Raw genomic sequence first — 16,322 nt, 5'->3', positions numbered from 1 at the left:
TTTCCATCACTTTTCTTTTGGGAAGGGGACAGCAGGCTTCATTATGAGTCCTCTGAAATCATGGTTAGTCATGGCATTGATCAGAGTCCTTAAGTTTTTCAAACTTGTATGTTTTTACAATGTATATTGTAAATTATGTAAAATATTGCATATAATATGTAATGTACATTATAAATTATTATATAAATTATTCTTGTATATTGTATACATTATTACATAAATTCTTTTTGTTCAGCTCACTTCATTATGCATCAGTCTTCCCAAGTTTCTCTGAAACCATCTCTTCCATTTCTTTTTTTGTTTTGTTTTGTTAGGCAATTGGGGTTAAGTGACTTGCCCAGGGTCACACAGCTAGTAAGTGTCAAGTGTTTGGTCTGAGTCCTCCTGACTTCAGGGCTGGTGCTGTATCCACTGCACCACCTAGCTGCCCCAAATCTCTTCCATGTCTTAAAGCACAATGGTAGATCAGTAAGCATTCATTAAGGGCCTACTATGTGCCAGGCACTGTGCTGAGCAATAGTATTCTGTTACATTTATAGAGCATCATTTGTTCAGCCATTCCCCAGTTGATGGGCACCTATCTAGTTTCCAGGTCTTTGGCATTCGAAGAAGGTGCTATACTTTTGTATATATAGGACCTGTCTTTTATTCTTCCTTTGCTCTCTTTAGGGTATAGCTGGGTCAAAGTGTATGCACAGGATATGTATGGGGCAGGGTCAAAAGGTATGTGACTTTTTGGACATAGTTCCAGATTGCTTTCCATGATGGCTGGAAAAGCCATTATTAAACTTCTCATAGATGTGAATTAATTCCCTTATGTATCTTGGAAACGGGACCTTTGTCTCTGATAATTAAAAAGTGATTGATGGCTTTTGTTTTATACAAGTCATTTCCCAGTTGAGTGCTCCCTCCATTGTAACATATTAAAAAGAGTTAAGCCAAATCCACCAAGAGTGTCTGAAAGGGTGCCCAGCCCCCACTCTGTATTGACAAGAGGGGAATGTTTCACTCTCTGCCCTCCAGAATCAAGATCAATCACTGCAATTAATCTGAACTCGGCCCTGTCTCCTTCATTGCCCTTCTCTGGACATTCTCCAGCTTTGTTATTTCTTTCTTGAGGTTTGCTGAGGAGCACTGAAAACGGTCTTCTAGGTTTAGACACACCATGTTGGGTTACAAAGACAATATTAAAGCTAACTTCCTGGAAGCTATTTAAATAATTTTACCGACAGTCATTCTGCAACTAACATGAGGTCAAAGGGTATAACAGGCAGTTCTCAAGGGAAGAAGCCCAAATTGTCTATAGCCATATCAAAAAAAAAATGCTCTAAATCACTAACAAAGAAATGCAAATGAAAGCATCTCTGAGGCTCCAATGCACGCTCATCAGCATGGTAAAGTTGATGAAAAAAAAAGAGAAATAGAGGGAAAGGTGGATCCAAGAGGTGGGTCCAATGTTGGAAGCAGCTCTTTCTGGTTGCAAAGATCTGGAAGCTAAGAGGTGTCCATCACCTGGGGAATGGCTGAACAACTTACGGCATAGGAATGGAATGAGATACTGTTGTGTTATAAGAAAGGATGGAAGAGACAGCTTCAAGGAAATCTGGAAGGAGTCATATGAACTGCTGCAGAGTGAAGTGAGGTGAACCAGGAGAACAATTTATACACTAACAACAATATTGGTGAAACTTATGATTTTGAAAGACTTAAGTATCAATGCAATGATTAACCTTAATTCTAGAGGAAGGCAACCACTCATCTTTTGATGGAGAGGTGATGGGCTTGAGGTGCAGAATGATACACCCATTTGGGGTTAGGAACAATGTGGGAATTTGTCTTGTTTAACTGTGTTTATTTGTTATAAGGGGTTTTTTTTTTGATGAGGGGTGGAGTGGGGGTAGATGGGAAGGAAAGAAAAGTAATGCTTGTTAATTGAAAAATTAATAAAAAAAGAAAAAATGAAATATATAAACATTTTTTAAAAAATGATCAGGAAGACCTAAAAACACATATCCTTTGAGTTTGGAAAGGCACAGTTTGATAAAAGGATAGGATAGAACTTTACAAAATCCTCAAAGGCATGAATAAAGTGAAAATATTTTTCCTGATAGATTCAAACTAGGGACTTGAAGTCTTGAGGCTTGAGAAGGAATTTTAGAACAAAGAAAGGAAGCCCAGAAAGCTGAAGAAGGGACCAAGCACCTTTTGGAAATGACTTTCTTTAGTTCATTCTAACCAATGCTATATAATTCATGGCCCCAGAATCCCAGAACCTTGGGATTGGGAGGCACCTCATATGTGCCTCATATGTTCTGCGCCACTCCCGCACATGTGCGCCTCATATGTTCTGCGCCACTCCCGCAATGTGCACCTCATATGCTATGCGCCACTCCCGCATAAGAGCTCTCATAACTAACAAGTTTTACCTCATGTCAATAGTTTCCAAACTATGTGACAATGACCCGCCCCTTTCTAATAAGCACCATTGAGCCTGCCATCCCACTTTCAATAAAACATCTAAGTAATTTTTTCAGATCATATTTTATTCTAATAAAATTAAGACTTTATTACAGTTTGTATAACCCCCTCCAAATCTTAAACATACTATAAAAGTAACATATGATTATTGTAATGCATTCACTGTCATAAGATCATGCAAAGATTTATCAAATGGCAATCATTTCTTAAGCACCAACTCTGTGTCAGGACCCAAATACAAAGAATAAGACAATGCCTACTCATAAGGTGCTTATGTCCTAATGGGGGGAGATAACTGGTATACATTTAAGTGTTTACAGAGTGGGTATAAAATAACAGTTGGGGAGAATCAGAAAAGGCTTCATACAGATGAAAATGATGCCCAAGCTTCATCTTAAGGGAAGTGGAGGACTCTTTGAGGCAGATGTAGGAGGGTGTGTGTGCCCAGCTTTGGGGGGGGGAGTGGCGGCTACTGAACACCCAGCTTTGGGGGGGGGGGTGGCTGCTGCACACCTGACTTGGGAGGTAACTGCTGCACATCCGACTTGGGGGGAGGTGGCTGCTGCACACTGGACTTGGTGGGTGACCATAGCATACCTGTTTAGGAGAATAAGTTATTAACATGAAATCCGAACAGAGAGGTAGCAGACTACAGCAGAAAGAGCACAGGCTTTGGAATCAAAGGACTGAGTACAGATCCTGCCACTTATACCTGTTTGACCTTTGGCAAGCTGTTTAATCTCTCTGTGCCTCAGTTTCTTCCATTGTAAAATGAAGAGTTCCTTCTAGCTCTCTGAATTGATGGAGTCCTTGGGATATTTCATTGTTAGTCATTGCTTCAGCAGAGCCAAGAGAAATGACCTGTCGTCTTGTTCTTTGATGAAGGGCCAATAGAACCTTGCCTTTAAGGAGTTAAACAGCTTTGCCATGAGATTCCTCTATTGGAATGCTAGCTTAAATTCTAGGAGAGGGAAATACTGCCTCTCTTCCCTCAGCTCCGAATCTCCCTCTGGGCTTTCCTGTAAGAGAACCATTCTGGATAGTTCCTCCGCCCCCCCCTTTGCCCCCTGAGTATTCTGGACAGGCACTGATCTCTGGGATGGTTCAGTATCCCTCACCTAAACTAGACGGTGCTGCTTGCTTCCCTATGAACAGGAGTCCTTCTTAACAAGCCAGCAATGATTGTGCATCTGGAACACGGGGAGATGACATGGAGCTCAGCTCTGCAGAGACCTAGGAAGAAAAAGAAACGGAGCTGCTGCTGCCGACCGGGTAAGTGAGGAATAGGCCGGGCCCACTGCACATCAGAGTCAGGGGGAGAAGTCCTGCTGGGAGGGGGGTGCTAAGGTGCCAGATAGCTTGGGTATTTTGAATGGGGAGCTCTTGTGAGAAGCAGGCCTCTTGCCCAGTGTATTGTGTGCTTTGGGTGGATCCCCTTTTGTGAGCAGGAGACTGATTTCTCAGTGTCTTCTGGAAGTGAATGTATTTGTGAATGTTGATTTGTAAATGTTGAACCAGGGACCCTACAGCTAAACAATAGACAGAAACCTAGATGGACATGATGCTGAAGCTGGGGGTGGGGGAGTGGGGGGGAGGGGGAGAATGATTAGAAACAAGTGAAAGGAAGAGAAGCACCATTATGAGGATGTGGGGGTAAACCCGGGCTCTAGGGCTAGCTCTGGCACTGCTCTGGGGGGCAGGCCTGTTATTCCATTTTTACAAAGGGGAGTGTTGTAATCTATCTCTCTCACTTCTGAAATTTATAGAGAGGTACTCTGTGCTGCCCTCAGAGTGGACTAGCAACCCACCTCCTTATGTGCCCTTGACTTCACTTTTATTCAGTGACCCAAGGATACATGCCCATGGCCAGCTGGACCTCTGGTGCCTCAGTCTATGTCTGTCACAGTTCCCCAAAGGACATGTGTCCTGGGACAGGTGATACTGTGCCTATGGCACCCACCTATTTAAGCTTCCTTGGCACTGGCTCGGCCTTTGTTTTATCTCTGAAGGTGTGCCTCCTTCCCACCCCCCCTTGAACCCTTGAATTTGTAGTACAATAAATTTCATCCCTAAATACCCAGCCTGGGCAAGATATCACTGATTCCTCACTCTAGAGAAGAGGTACTAAATGAATAAGGCACAAGGGTGCTGGTCCCCCTCCTCTCCTATTTTAACCCAAGAGATTGGAAATGAGGCTGCCTGAACTAGCGCCTCTCTAGGCAGGGCCCATGCAGTCTGCCTTTCTGTGGCTCTCCCCCTGCTTAGACACTGACAAGAATTTTCCACTTCCACTTCACTGCTTGTCCCCTTTTCTCTCCACCTTTCTAACCGTATTCTCAACAATTTTTGTTAGGCTTCATCTTGCCTCCCTTGCCAGTCTCCCAGCTCTATTTTTGTGTTCCTCTCGTCTTTTGCCTTCACCCAGCTTCGATGGCTCTCTTTCTGATCTGTGTCCACTTTAACCTTTGCTTTGGTCTGCTCTCCCCCCCCCCCCCCCGCCCCCCATAATCTCACCTCAAGGCATTCCCTTATTCCTTTCGGTTTGGCAGTCCATTCCAAGTACTCCCGAGAGGTATTCATTTCATTCCAATGAGTCTCATGCTCGTTTCTCATGCTCATCTCATGATCTTTTCTTTTATTAAATGCCTATTGTGTACCAGGCCAAAGGCTACCTACACAAAGACAATTGCTACTCACAAGCCTTCATTTGAACGGAGGAGGCAACAAGGATGTATAGAAATATATACAAGATAAATTAGACCTGTGACTTCATGAGTGTAGGGAATGCCAAGATAAGGAAACCCTATTAATGCAGGCTGGCACTCACTCTGCAATGAATTACCCAGTTGCCCAGGGCACTGAGGGGCATGTATGTGTCAGAGGTGGGATGTGAGCCGAGGTCTTCCTGACTCAGAGGTCAACTCTTCATCCCCTGTACCAATATAAAGTAACTCCACACAAGGTCAGGAGGGAGGGCCATTGCCAGTGGAGGGGATGGAGAAAGGCATCATAGAGAAGATCGTGCTTGGGCTCTGTGCAGCGGAGGGCTGGAGGCAGGTGTGTATGGTAGGGGGAAGTCCTGTCTGATGAGGACAGACAGAGAGCTTGGGGCCAGGTGCTATACAAGAGCATGGAGGACAGTTTGGCTGGAACGTGAACTCCCAGGGAGTGGGGATTGTTTCAGTCTTTCTGTTAGTATACCTGCACTTGTGTCACATAGTAGGTGCTTAATAAATGATTATCATTTGATTGCTATCAGGTATGTGGTGGGGCAGGGGGAAGTAATAGGCAACCAATCTGAAAAGAGGTTGGAGCCAGATTGGGAAGGGCTTTTGATGCTAGACAAAGGAATTTGCATTTTATCCTCCAGGCACTATATAGGAGCTACTTACATTTTTTGAGCAGGGAGGATGGATTGGAGGGGAGACACTGGAAGCAGGGAGACCAATTTAGGGTTGCAGTGGGAGGATTTGAGGATAGGGTTCTATTGCAATAGTCCAGGTGAGACGTGATTTGAGATTGAACTAGGGTGGAGGTTGGGTAAGTGGAGAGAAGGGGGAAGGATGCAAGAAACTGTCCCCAGCTTCAACCCTAGTGAAAAGTAGTTTCTTTTCTTCAAACAGACCCCATCTGACCTTGTCCTAAGGCAAGGAATAAATGCAATTACACAGCACCTTCATGTTTACAAAAAGTTTTACTACAAGGGAGACAGTGCAAATATTATTATCTCCATTTTCTAGATGAATAATGTCAAGCAAACAACTGGTTCATGGTAACACAGTATTTGGACTTTGGACCAGAATTGGCCCCTGGGACTTCTATGTACCATACACCTTCCCTCTGTTGTTGCTGTTTAGTTGTTTTTCAGTCCTGTCTGGACTCTTCATGACCCTATTTGGGGTTTTCTTGGCAGAGATACTGGAGTGGTTTGCCCTTTCCTTCTCCAGCTCATTTTACAGAGGAGAAAAGGGAGGCAAACAAGGTGAAATGTCTTGCCCAGTGTTACACAACTAGTAAACGTCTTCCTACTGTGCACCATGTTTTATCACACTCAGTGACAGGTGTCCCTTAATTTTTGTAGCAGTGTCTACATTTCATCACACAAAATAAATACCAGGGTGGGATGGCATCCTGGATAGAGAGCTGGCTTTGGAGTCGGGGAGACCTGGGATCAAGGCCTGCCTCTAACACTTACCAGGCTAGCAACCATGAACAAGCCACTTAATCTCTCAGTATCCATGGCAACTGTAAGTTACAAATGAGTTGGTGATCTGCATGGGTGGAGGGAGTTTCCATGCCAATGAAATCACAGATCTGGACCAATAAGTAAAGGAATACATTAACAAAAGGAAATGAACCTAAATTAACTTCACCTCCTCACCAAAGAGAAATCCTTCCCTCAGATTTTTTACAATGCAGAGATGTGCTATTTCAGGGCCATAGTGACCTTGCTGCCATCCTTCCTCTGAGTCACTCCCCCCCCTCTAAAAACAGATCTCCTTGGCCAACCTCTCAGAGCCTAGACAATGTTGTGGTAACAAGAATTGGATGGTTGATTGTTATCCTTTGTTCTCAAAGAGCACCCAAACAATGTTGGTGTCAAGGTATGGTGTGTCTGACTGTGGCTGATCAGACTTGGGAGGCTCTACCACAGGTCTGGCACAAATAGTCCATGTAAGAAGAACTGATATAATATAGGGAACAGGTTATTATTTTCTCTTTGTCATTTCAGGTGATGGGACAGAGGCTAAAAATAAGCCCTGTAATCCAGAGCAGGAAATTAATGAAGATATAGGATCACAGAGGATGTTGTCAGCAGGAGTCTCAAGGGCTATTGTCCAGGGCCCAGAGTTTCCAGAAGGTTCTGACTGTGAAGGCAGGTTAGAGCTGCAGCAGGGAAGCCCGGCAGGCAACAGACTCAGACATGTGACTCTTACCCAGAGGAATGGTCCTGCAGAGGAGAAATGCCAGGAGTTCAAGAAGCAGGAGGGGTACCAGAATCTGGACCTCAAGGTTGTTACACATCAAAGCAATCTTGTAGGAGAAAGAGCTCAGAGATGGGATTCTAACCAGGGGCCCAGACAAAATGCAGTGGCTCTCAGTCAGCAGGTAACTAGTAATGAAGAGGAGCCCAATAGCCAGGGGACAGATGGCAGTTGGCATTCAGGCTTTAATCACAAACAAAGGAGGGACAAGTCATATAAATGTGACGAGTGCGGGAAAGCCTTTGGAGGCAACTCACACCTTATTCGACACCAAAGAATTCATAGTGGAGAGAGACCCTACAAATGCAGTGAATGTGGGAAAGCCTTTATTCAGAACTCATCACTAACTAAACATCAAAGGATTCACACTGGGGAAAAGCCCTATGAATGTAATGAATGTGGGAAAACCTTCAGAGAGAGCTCAGGCCTTGCTGAGCATCGCAGAATTCATACAGGAGAGAAACCCTATGAGTGTAATGAATGTGGGAAAAAGTTCCGAGGGAGATCAGACCTGATTCAACATCAGAGGATTCATAGTGGAATAAAGCCCTATGAATGCAAACAGTGTGGGAAAAGCTTCACAGGGAGCTCAGGCCTTAGTCAGCACCAGAGGATTCACAGTGGACAGAGGCCCTATGAATGTAAGGAATGTGGGAGAACCTTCACAGGGAGCTCAGGCCTTAGTCAGCACCAGAGGATCCACAGTGGAGAGAAACCCTATGAATGTAACGAATGTGGGAAACCTTTCCGGGTGAACTCAGACCTTATTAGACATAAGAGAATTCATAGTGAAGTAAGGCCCTATAAATGTGAAAACTGTGGGAAAACCTTCAGATGGAGCTCCGGCCTTAATGACCATCGGAGTATTCATACGGGAGAGAAGCCTTATGCTTGTATTAAGTGTGGGAAAGCCTTCAGGGGGCGCTCTGATCTTACTAAACATTGGAGAATTCATACTGGAGAGAAACCTTTTGAATGTAGTGATTGTGGGAAAGGCTTCAATCAGAATTCAGGCCTCATTCAGCACAGAAAAATTCACAAAGAATAACTGAGTTTAGCAAATAGAGAAGCTTCCATCAGGCTTGTTTCATTGGGTCCCAGAAAATACATAGCAGGGGCAGGTTCCATAAAAGATTCAAACTTTTTCACAGGCAGAGCTTATGTCTCTGATTTGTTCCATAGGGTAAGTTAAGTGCAATTTTGGATGAGCACCTAGTAAAGGCGGTTTGGCATCACTGTATCAAAATAGCGACCAGGGGATAGTTGAAAGACAAATCTTTCCCATGCAAATCCCCACTCTCACCTTCAGTCCACTTTGGTATGACCTTTGCTTGTGATTAGTCTGTTGCTGATTGCTTCTTGTGTGTCTGCCTCTTAACCCCTCGTGCTCCAAACCTAGACAACCATTTTATGCTCACGTGCTTCCATCCCCATGTTGTCATCTCCATCAATGCCAGCATCATTCTTTCAGGCCAAAGTCCTCTCCATTCAAACAATTTTCATGACTTGTATTTACTTATGTGGGTACATGGTATTTCTCTAGATAAAATGTAAGCTCCACAGGGAGGGACTGAATCATTTTCACTCAGTTGCCTGCTATGTTTTATGTCTGGCTTCCCAATCTGATTTCTATTCCTGTTCAAGGTCACCAAGCACTTATTAAACACCTCCTCAGTGTCAGGCATGGGGAGTACAAAGATGAAAACTCCAAAAAGGGACTGCCCTCAAAGAGCTATTATTCTCCTAGAGGGATAGGTGGGACAGAGGATCAAGGAAGCTTCACAGAGATGGCAGCTTCTCAGCTGAGACCTGAAAGGTAGAAGGAGGATGGAAGTCAGTCCAGGCATGGGACAAATGCACGGAAGGAGGAAATGGAGTGTTGAGCTGAGGGGGCAGCTAGTTGGTCAGTATGACATTAATGTAGAGTTCATGAAGGGGAAGCATAAGGTTGGAAAGGTGAGTGGGAATTGACAGGCCAAGAGCCTTGAGTGCCCTGAAATGTTTCTCCAATGCTTGCCAAAGGTCCACCTAGACTTTTACTTCCTCCCAAGCTCTTCTATATTGTTAAAGCACATCCACTGATTGTTCCCTTTTCTGAACTTGTAGCACTTATTGTCTGTAACATTTTAGACATGTTTTCGTTGTTACCTAAAGTACTTTGAGATCAACTTAGTTATCTTTGTTATTATTTTATCTCCTAACAAATGGGCAAAAACATCGGTCCTTTCTCCCTTCTGAAAGTCTCCATTAGGGGAGAATGCAGGTGTTGGAATGGAAGCAAGGGAACGGTAAGCTCCTGGGTCAGTCACATAATGGTATTTATTGGCCAGACTAGATCCAGCTGTGTTCCTCTATGTTTTCTCTACACAGACCATGGATTCTAGGAATGGATGCTCTGTTGTCCCATCATGGCCATTCCTGGGACAGTACCAGGAGAACATCTGGGGGCCAGACAGGGTCCACGATAGCCTTTGGGCTCATTCCTTATGGGAAAGATGGTTCCTTTTTTACAAACTCTAAGATATCTGCCCTGAGGAAGAGCGATAAATGCCAAGAGCTATTCTCATCCCAGGCCTTCTCCAAATAATGAGACTAGAATGTAAGGAGATAGACATAGAAAGAAGGAGATTAGAAGCTAAACATCCCAATGCCCAGTCTGTTGTTGCTTGGCTTGTAAAGGATCTACCTCATATGTATGAGACTTTGTGGTTGTCTCCACTCTCATTAATCTAATTTGTCTTTATTCTTCTCTTCACAAACACAAATTAGTATGTTGAGCTGAGGGTGAAGGAGGGGATGGTAGCCAAAATACGTAGCTTCTTCAGTCACTCCTGCAACTCACACGAGATCGTTGGCTGGCCTGGGGCTCCCAAATGAGCCTCACAAAATCCAGAGCACACAGCACCTTGGCATGGCATGCCATACCTACTAAAACACCCTCTTCCCCAGTCTTCTCCCTAAATAAAACAGATCTGTAAAGAGGCTCATCTATTGGCCACCAGTTTCTTCAGCTCTGGGGCTTCACATTCTAACTCTGTCTTCTCCCTGGGATCTCTCCCTGCTTGGAGGTTGTATTGGTGATAGTGGAAGGAGCATCACACTTGGCGTCAGAGAGCCCGGATTCAAATCCTGACTCTGATTCTACTGTTACTTCTTATGTGACTTAACTTTCCTGGGCCTCAGTTTCCAAATCTGTAAAATGATCTGTAAGGTCTCTTCTAGCTTCATATTTAGGACACTAAGGTCCACTGCTACTATAGATCTCAGATATTTCTGCAGGTTACCACACTAGCTTTTCACTTGAGGGGAAGAACAAGTAAAAATGAAGCACCAAAGATTCACCGTTTTGCCACAGACCCTGCTCACAAACACTTGGCCCAAATAGTCCCGAGGTTCTGCTTGAAAGGGACCAACTTCTTTTCATTCTTTAGAGCGTGGTTTGGGGAGCGGGGAAAGGCTTCACTGATTCCTGTTTTAATAATTTAAGATTTCCAATTGTTTATGGATTCTGTGTATCACTTTTGACTTAAAGATAGGAGCCACTTTATGTATATTCAGTGTAAATGTATAGAGTTACACATTTTCATTTGGGAAGAACTGTAGCATCAGATAAGATACAAGACAGATTGGACAGAGAGAGCAAGAGGAGAACTGTGAGTGAGAACATGATATATAATGAATCGGGAAGAAAAATGAAGAAAGAAAAACCGAGTTAGGTAAGGCCGGAAGGAGGAGGGAAGATGATGAGGAAGTCAAGTAAAGCTGGAAATGCAAGGAGAACCAATTCCAGGCAAGTCTCGGCACAGGTGGGTGATGAGGGTAGGCCAGACTGTCGTTATGGTCAGCTTCAAAGGTAAGATCTACAAATCCTTTCAAACAAACCAGACAGAAAGCCTCTTTCTTTCTTCCATAACCAGTTTGGGGAGTGGAGTGGGTGTGGGGGGGTGGCTCTAACTGGGCCAGGGTAGAACTAGAAAGACAGCATAGATAGCCAGGCAGCTGGCCAAAGCAGGACTCTGCAGCATGCCTTAGGTGGTAGTGAATGGGACCTGTAGCAAAAGTAGGAATCTCCCTTTCCAAGTAATGCCAGCAGTCTGCCAAACTTTGGGATTATGATTCTATTTATGCATAGTGTGGTAGAAAGAATGCTGGATTTGGAGTCAGAGAACCTCTGTTCAGTTTTTAAATTATTTACTTAGTTACTTACTGCCTGTGAGCCTTTGGGCAAATCATTTAACCTCTCTGGGCCTCAGTTTCCTTCTCTGTAAAATGAGGGAGTTGGCCCAGATGACCTCAGGTCCCTTCCAACTCTGTATCTAGGAACAAATGAGCTTACTTTATTTCATGGATTCTCTGGTAGAGAATGATTATGAGGAGAATGATGTCCTTGTTTCACTCCCCACTCTGTCCTTGACATTGGCTCAGCAGCTGCATGCTCCTACATTACAATGGGCCCCAACATTGCAAAGTTGCCTTTAACATAGCAAATTCAGGTGAAAAGCTGGATTGGTTCCTCCATGTAGGCAGATACTGCACCTGCAGGGGCCCACAAAAGTCAGTTCCTAACCTCAGGCTCCTTCTCTTTGTTACAGATTCAGTGGCTATCAGCAATTGCAACATCATCCCCATCCCCACGTGCCAATGACTTACCATCCCTCCTTCACGGGTGGCCCACTGCCCCCCACACCTAATGCTTTTGTTGCTTTGTGACTCTCCATTTAGTTATCCACCCTCTGGAATTCTTTTCTCCCAGGGTTGTAGTTTATGCATGCAGTAGTGAGGGAGAACACATCACACTCAGGATTTTGGGGCAAGCAATCTGAGTCCCAGAGATAGGCCCCACTTATCTTGACCTGCAGACTCCTGAAGAGCAGCCAAAGTGTCACTGAGTCTTTTCCCTCATTGGCCTCAGGGAACTTAGTTCCTCCGCCCCTTCACCATCACTCTCATTTATATTTTACATGCCTTATCTCAGCCCTTTGAGGTAGCACAACTATTACTTTTTTCCATTTTGTAGATGAGGATCATACCACTATTTAATGGCAGAGCTTGGACCTAGGTCTTCTAAGCTCTTTCCACTACATCTCGATGCCCCTGTTCATACTTCATTAACCCTCATGCATCTCTGACATCCACCCTGTTCCTTCTTTCCAGAGGGAAAGTTGAGATTTCATACTGTTAAAGGTATGAAAGGGTGGGGGAAGGGGGGCAACGTCATTAAGTAAGGGAGATATTTTTTCTTTTTTCTTTTTTTTTTTTTAGTAATGTTAACTAATTTATTCAAAGAGATAATTAGATGTCTGCAATGATGCTTTCAACATCTACACCTTGTTCAATGCAAATAGAAGCAATCTGTTTAACAATCTCAAAGGGACTGTGTCAATTAATGGGACATTTGAGGGATAGAGTCCCGGTCTTGAATCTTCACCAGTTGTGATCCACAGTGCCTTAGTGACCATGCACACAAGTCCCATTCACGTTTGAGTTCTTTTCCTCTAGATCTGTGTACACCTTCTCAATTGATTTAGCATTATGCCTTATGAAGGTGGTCCTAATTTGGTGAATGAATGGCCACTGCAGATTCTACAGGTGCCTTGCTGATCTGGGAATGCTATGGCTGTAGTGTGGCCATCAGATTGCCTTATTCATTCATTACTCAATGAGAAAGACCAGCAGTGAGTTCAGAGGATGAGCAGCAGGAACTGCAAGCTTTAGTGATGGGAGCTTTCCCAAAGAGTTGCAGTTATCGGCCCCTCCCCCACCCTCTGCTCCCTCCTCCTGAACATTTGTGTGGGTAACCTTGGGCAAGTCGTTTGATCTTTTGAGGCCTCAGTTTCCTCATCTGGCAGGTGAGAGGGTTGGACTTGGTGATCTCTAAGAACTCTTACCATGAGTAAGGAGCCTTCCTTGGCAAAGACTCACCTGTGTTGACCAATCCTTTATTTTTCCTTCACCATCCAGTAGTACTGGCAGACACACATTAAAAACTGATTCATCATTTATCTAAGTACCTAGTAACATACTAGGGCAGTTGGGGCAGTTGTTGTCTAGTCGTGTTCAATTCTTTGTGATCCCATGGAACATGGCATGCCAGGCCTTTCTATCCTCCACTATCTCCCAAAGTCTGTCTGAATTCAACTAAAACAGGAGGAAATCTGGTCTCTTCTCCACAAGGAGCTTAAATCTAATTTAGGAAACAAGGCCTATTTCCTACTCTTCCATCATGAAAGTTGATGTAGGATAATGCACCTAATAGTTCAGTCAACATGAAGTTGATCCACTGTAGCATTCATTATACGCCTACATTTTTTGCCTTCTGGAATATCATATTTAAAGTTGTACTCCTTTATAGCGATGGCTGCTAAATCCTGTGTGATCCTGACTGTGGCTCCTAGGTACTTGAATTCTTTTCTTCTGGCTGCTTGCAGAAAATTTTCTTTGACCTGGAAGCTCTGGATTTTGGTTGTTCCTGGGAATTTTCATTTCAGGGTTTCTCTCAGTAAGTAACTGGTGAATTATTTCTGTTTTTATTTTTCTCTCTGAGATCTGGGCAGTTTTCTTTGAAGATTTCTCGAAATAGGATATCTAGGTTCTTTTTTTGGCCATGGTATTAAGCTAGTCCAGTGATTCTTATATTTTTCCTCCTTGATCTGTTTTCTAGGTCAGTTGTTTTTGTTATGAGATACCTTACGTTTTCTTCTATATTTTCAGTCTTTTGACTTTGTCTTAATATTTTTTGTTGCCTCTTGGGATCATTGGCTTCTGTCTGGTCCATTCTAATTTTTCAAGGAGTTTGTTGCTTGGGTAAGGTTTTGTACCTCTAGTGCCAAGTTTATTCCCATTCTAATTCTTTCCTTTATAGTTTTCATTTCTTTTCTAAGTTTTTCTTCAAGCAGTCTTCATTTCATTTCTGAAAACATTTAAAACTCTTTTTGTAACTCTTGCTTCATCTGTTCCAGGAATTCTAGTTGAATTTTTGCTCAAACTGTGTTTTTTTTTTCCCTGAGGCTTTGCTTGTAGATGTTTTCTTTTTTTTCTTTGTGTCTTGAACTTTCCTGCACCATAATACCTCTTTATGGTGGGGTTCTGTTTGTTTGTTGCTCATTTCCCCAGCTTACTTCTTGGTTTTGGACTTGATGTTAGGGCTAGGCTTTGCAGTACTTTTGGAGTTAAGTCTAGGCCGGTCCTATCGTTGTTTTCTTGGGGTACTGTGCTATCTTACTTAAAGATCTCAGGTATAGGCTTGGGGCCTGCAGCCTTTCAGTGCTCCTGAAGTAGTCTGATCCAGGGCAAAGTCTACTTTCTTGCCGTGAGCTCTGCAAGTTCTTGTTTTGGGTTTGGGCATGAGTAGATTGCTTCTGTGCTCAGTTCCTCTCAGCCAGCTGGAAAGCTTTGTTGGTTCAGTGGCAGAATTGTAGGCTCCCTTTTGTTTTAGGATTACTGCCCTGGTTATTTTTCTGTAAGCTGGGTTAAATGCTGGAACTGAGACCCTTCTCTCTTCCTGGGATTTGAGCCACACAGCCTCTCCCTGCTTCTGAACTTCTTCCTTTCTCAGTATACCGTAACCCAGGGCCTTCAAGCTGGGGTGGACAAATGGCTTACTGTGACTTTCTGGATTCCCCATCAGGATTCAGTCAAGGGTGTTGTCTAGATCTGTTTGGAGAGTTTTGTGTAGGGTAACTCGACTAGACTGTTTCTGTCATCCTGGCTCTTCCTCTATGGCCCTATACTATTTAACACTTTTATCTGTGACTTGGATAAAGGCACAGAAGAGATGCTCATCAAACTTGCAGGTGGCACAAAACCAATAGGGTTAGCCAACACTGGATGACAGTCAAGATCGCTAAAGGTCCTGACAGGCTATAGCTTAGGGATGAATATCATAAGATGAAATTCAACCAGACATAAATGTAAATATCTTATACTTGGGTTTAAAAATTGATTTCACAAATACAAGTTGAGGAGAGTATGGTTAGATAACTTTGAAAAAGATCTGCAGGTTTAGTGGGGTGTGAGTTCAGTATAAGTCAACAATGTGATGTGGGAGTCAAGAAAGCTACGTCATAAAAGCTGTGTAGTTTCCAGGAATAAAGAGGTGATAGTCTTAGACGCGTGGAGAGTCCTAGGTTTGCTGATGAACACCACAACTTAAAGAGGGCTCTGATACACTAGAAAACATGCGGAGCAAGCCAACCAAGATGGGTGAAGGGCCTTGTCTCCATAACATATGATGACTGATCAAAGGAACTGGGGGTTTTCAACCTGGAGAGGAGAAGATTCAGGGGACCATGATGCCTGCATTCAAGTATTTGTAGGATTATGGTATGAAAGAGGAACTAGATTACTTCTACGTGGCCCCAGAGGGCAGAACCAGGAGCAGTGGGTTGAAGTTGCAATGAGGCAGGTTTAGGCTTGATGAGGGAAAAATGTTTTCCTAATAATTTGAGCTGTCCCCAAATAGAATGGAATGCCTAGAGTTGTGGTGAGCTCTCTGTCACTAGAGGGCTAAAGATCAAAAGCTGCACGACCATTTATCTGATATGATTTGGACTGCATGACCTTTGAGTATCCTTTTAACTCTAAATTGTTGTGACTCTGCAGCTGCTGGAATCACTGCCACAAAGAATCCTCCATTCAGGACTCTGGGGTTCAGGTGGCAATCAAGGACCTGCTGGAAGCACCAGGGGCCTGAGTGATTGTCGAAGGCATTCAGTGATTTGTCTACCCTTCCTACCTGTTATTTCCAAACTTCCCTGGAGTCTTCGGTATGGGGCATGGAGAAGGGCTAGAGGATGGATGGGTGAGGAAGCTGATAATGGGGCCTTCTGTGTTCTTTTGTAATCCAGTAAAAACTGGGTT

General features: G+C 43.7%; 1 protein-coding gene across 1 annotated transcript in view; it reads left to right on the top strand.

Moving 5' to 3' along the window:
* Positions 1-9,020, top strand: part of LOC110199980 (uncharacterized) — a 51,804-nt gene extending 42,784 nt beyond the window's left edge. The window contains exons 5-6 of the mRNA XM_020975039.2: positions 454-468; positions 7,675-9,020. Coding sequence (XP_020830698.1) covers positions 454-468; positions 7,675-8,511 — 852 coding nt within the window. The 3' untranslated portion in view covers positions 8,512-9,020. The remainder of the gene's footprint in view (positions 1-453; positions 469-7,674) is intronic.
* The last annotated feature ends 7,302 nt before the right edge of the window (positions 9,021-16,322 follow it).

This window comes from Phascolarctos cinereus, unplaced genomic scaffold (assembly GCF_003287225.1).
Source record: "Phascolarctos cinereus isolate Bilbo 61053 unplaced genomic scaffold, phaCin_HiC Scaffold_8;HRSCAF=390, whole genome shotgun sequence".
NCBI lineage: Eukaryota > Metazoa > Chordata > Mammalia > Diprotodontia > Phascolarctidae > Phascolarctos > Phascolarctos cinereus.
The sequence above is the reverse complement of the archived record's forward strand: the minus strand, read 5'-3'. Positions and strand labels throughout refer to the sequence as shown.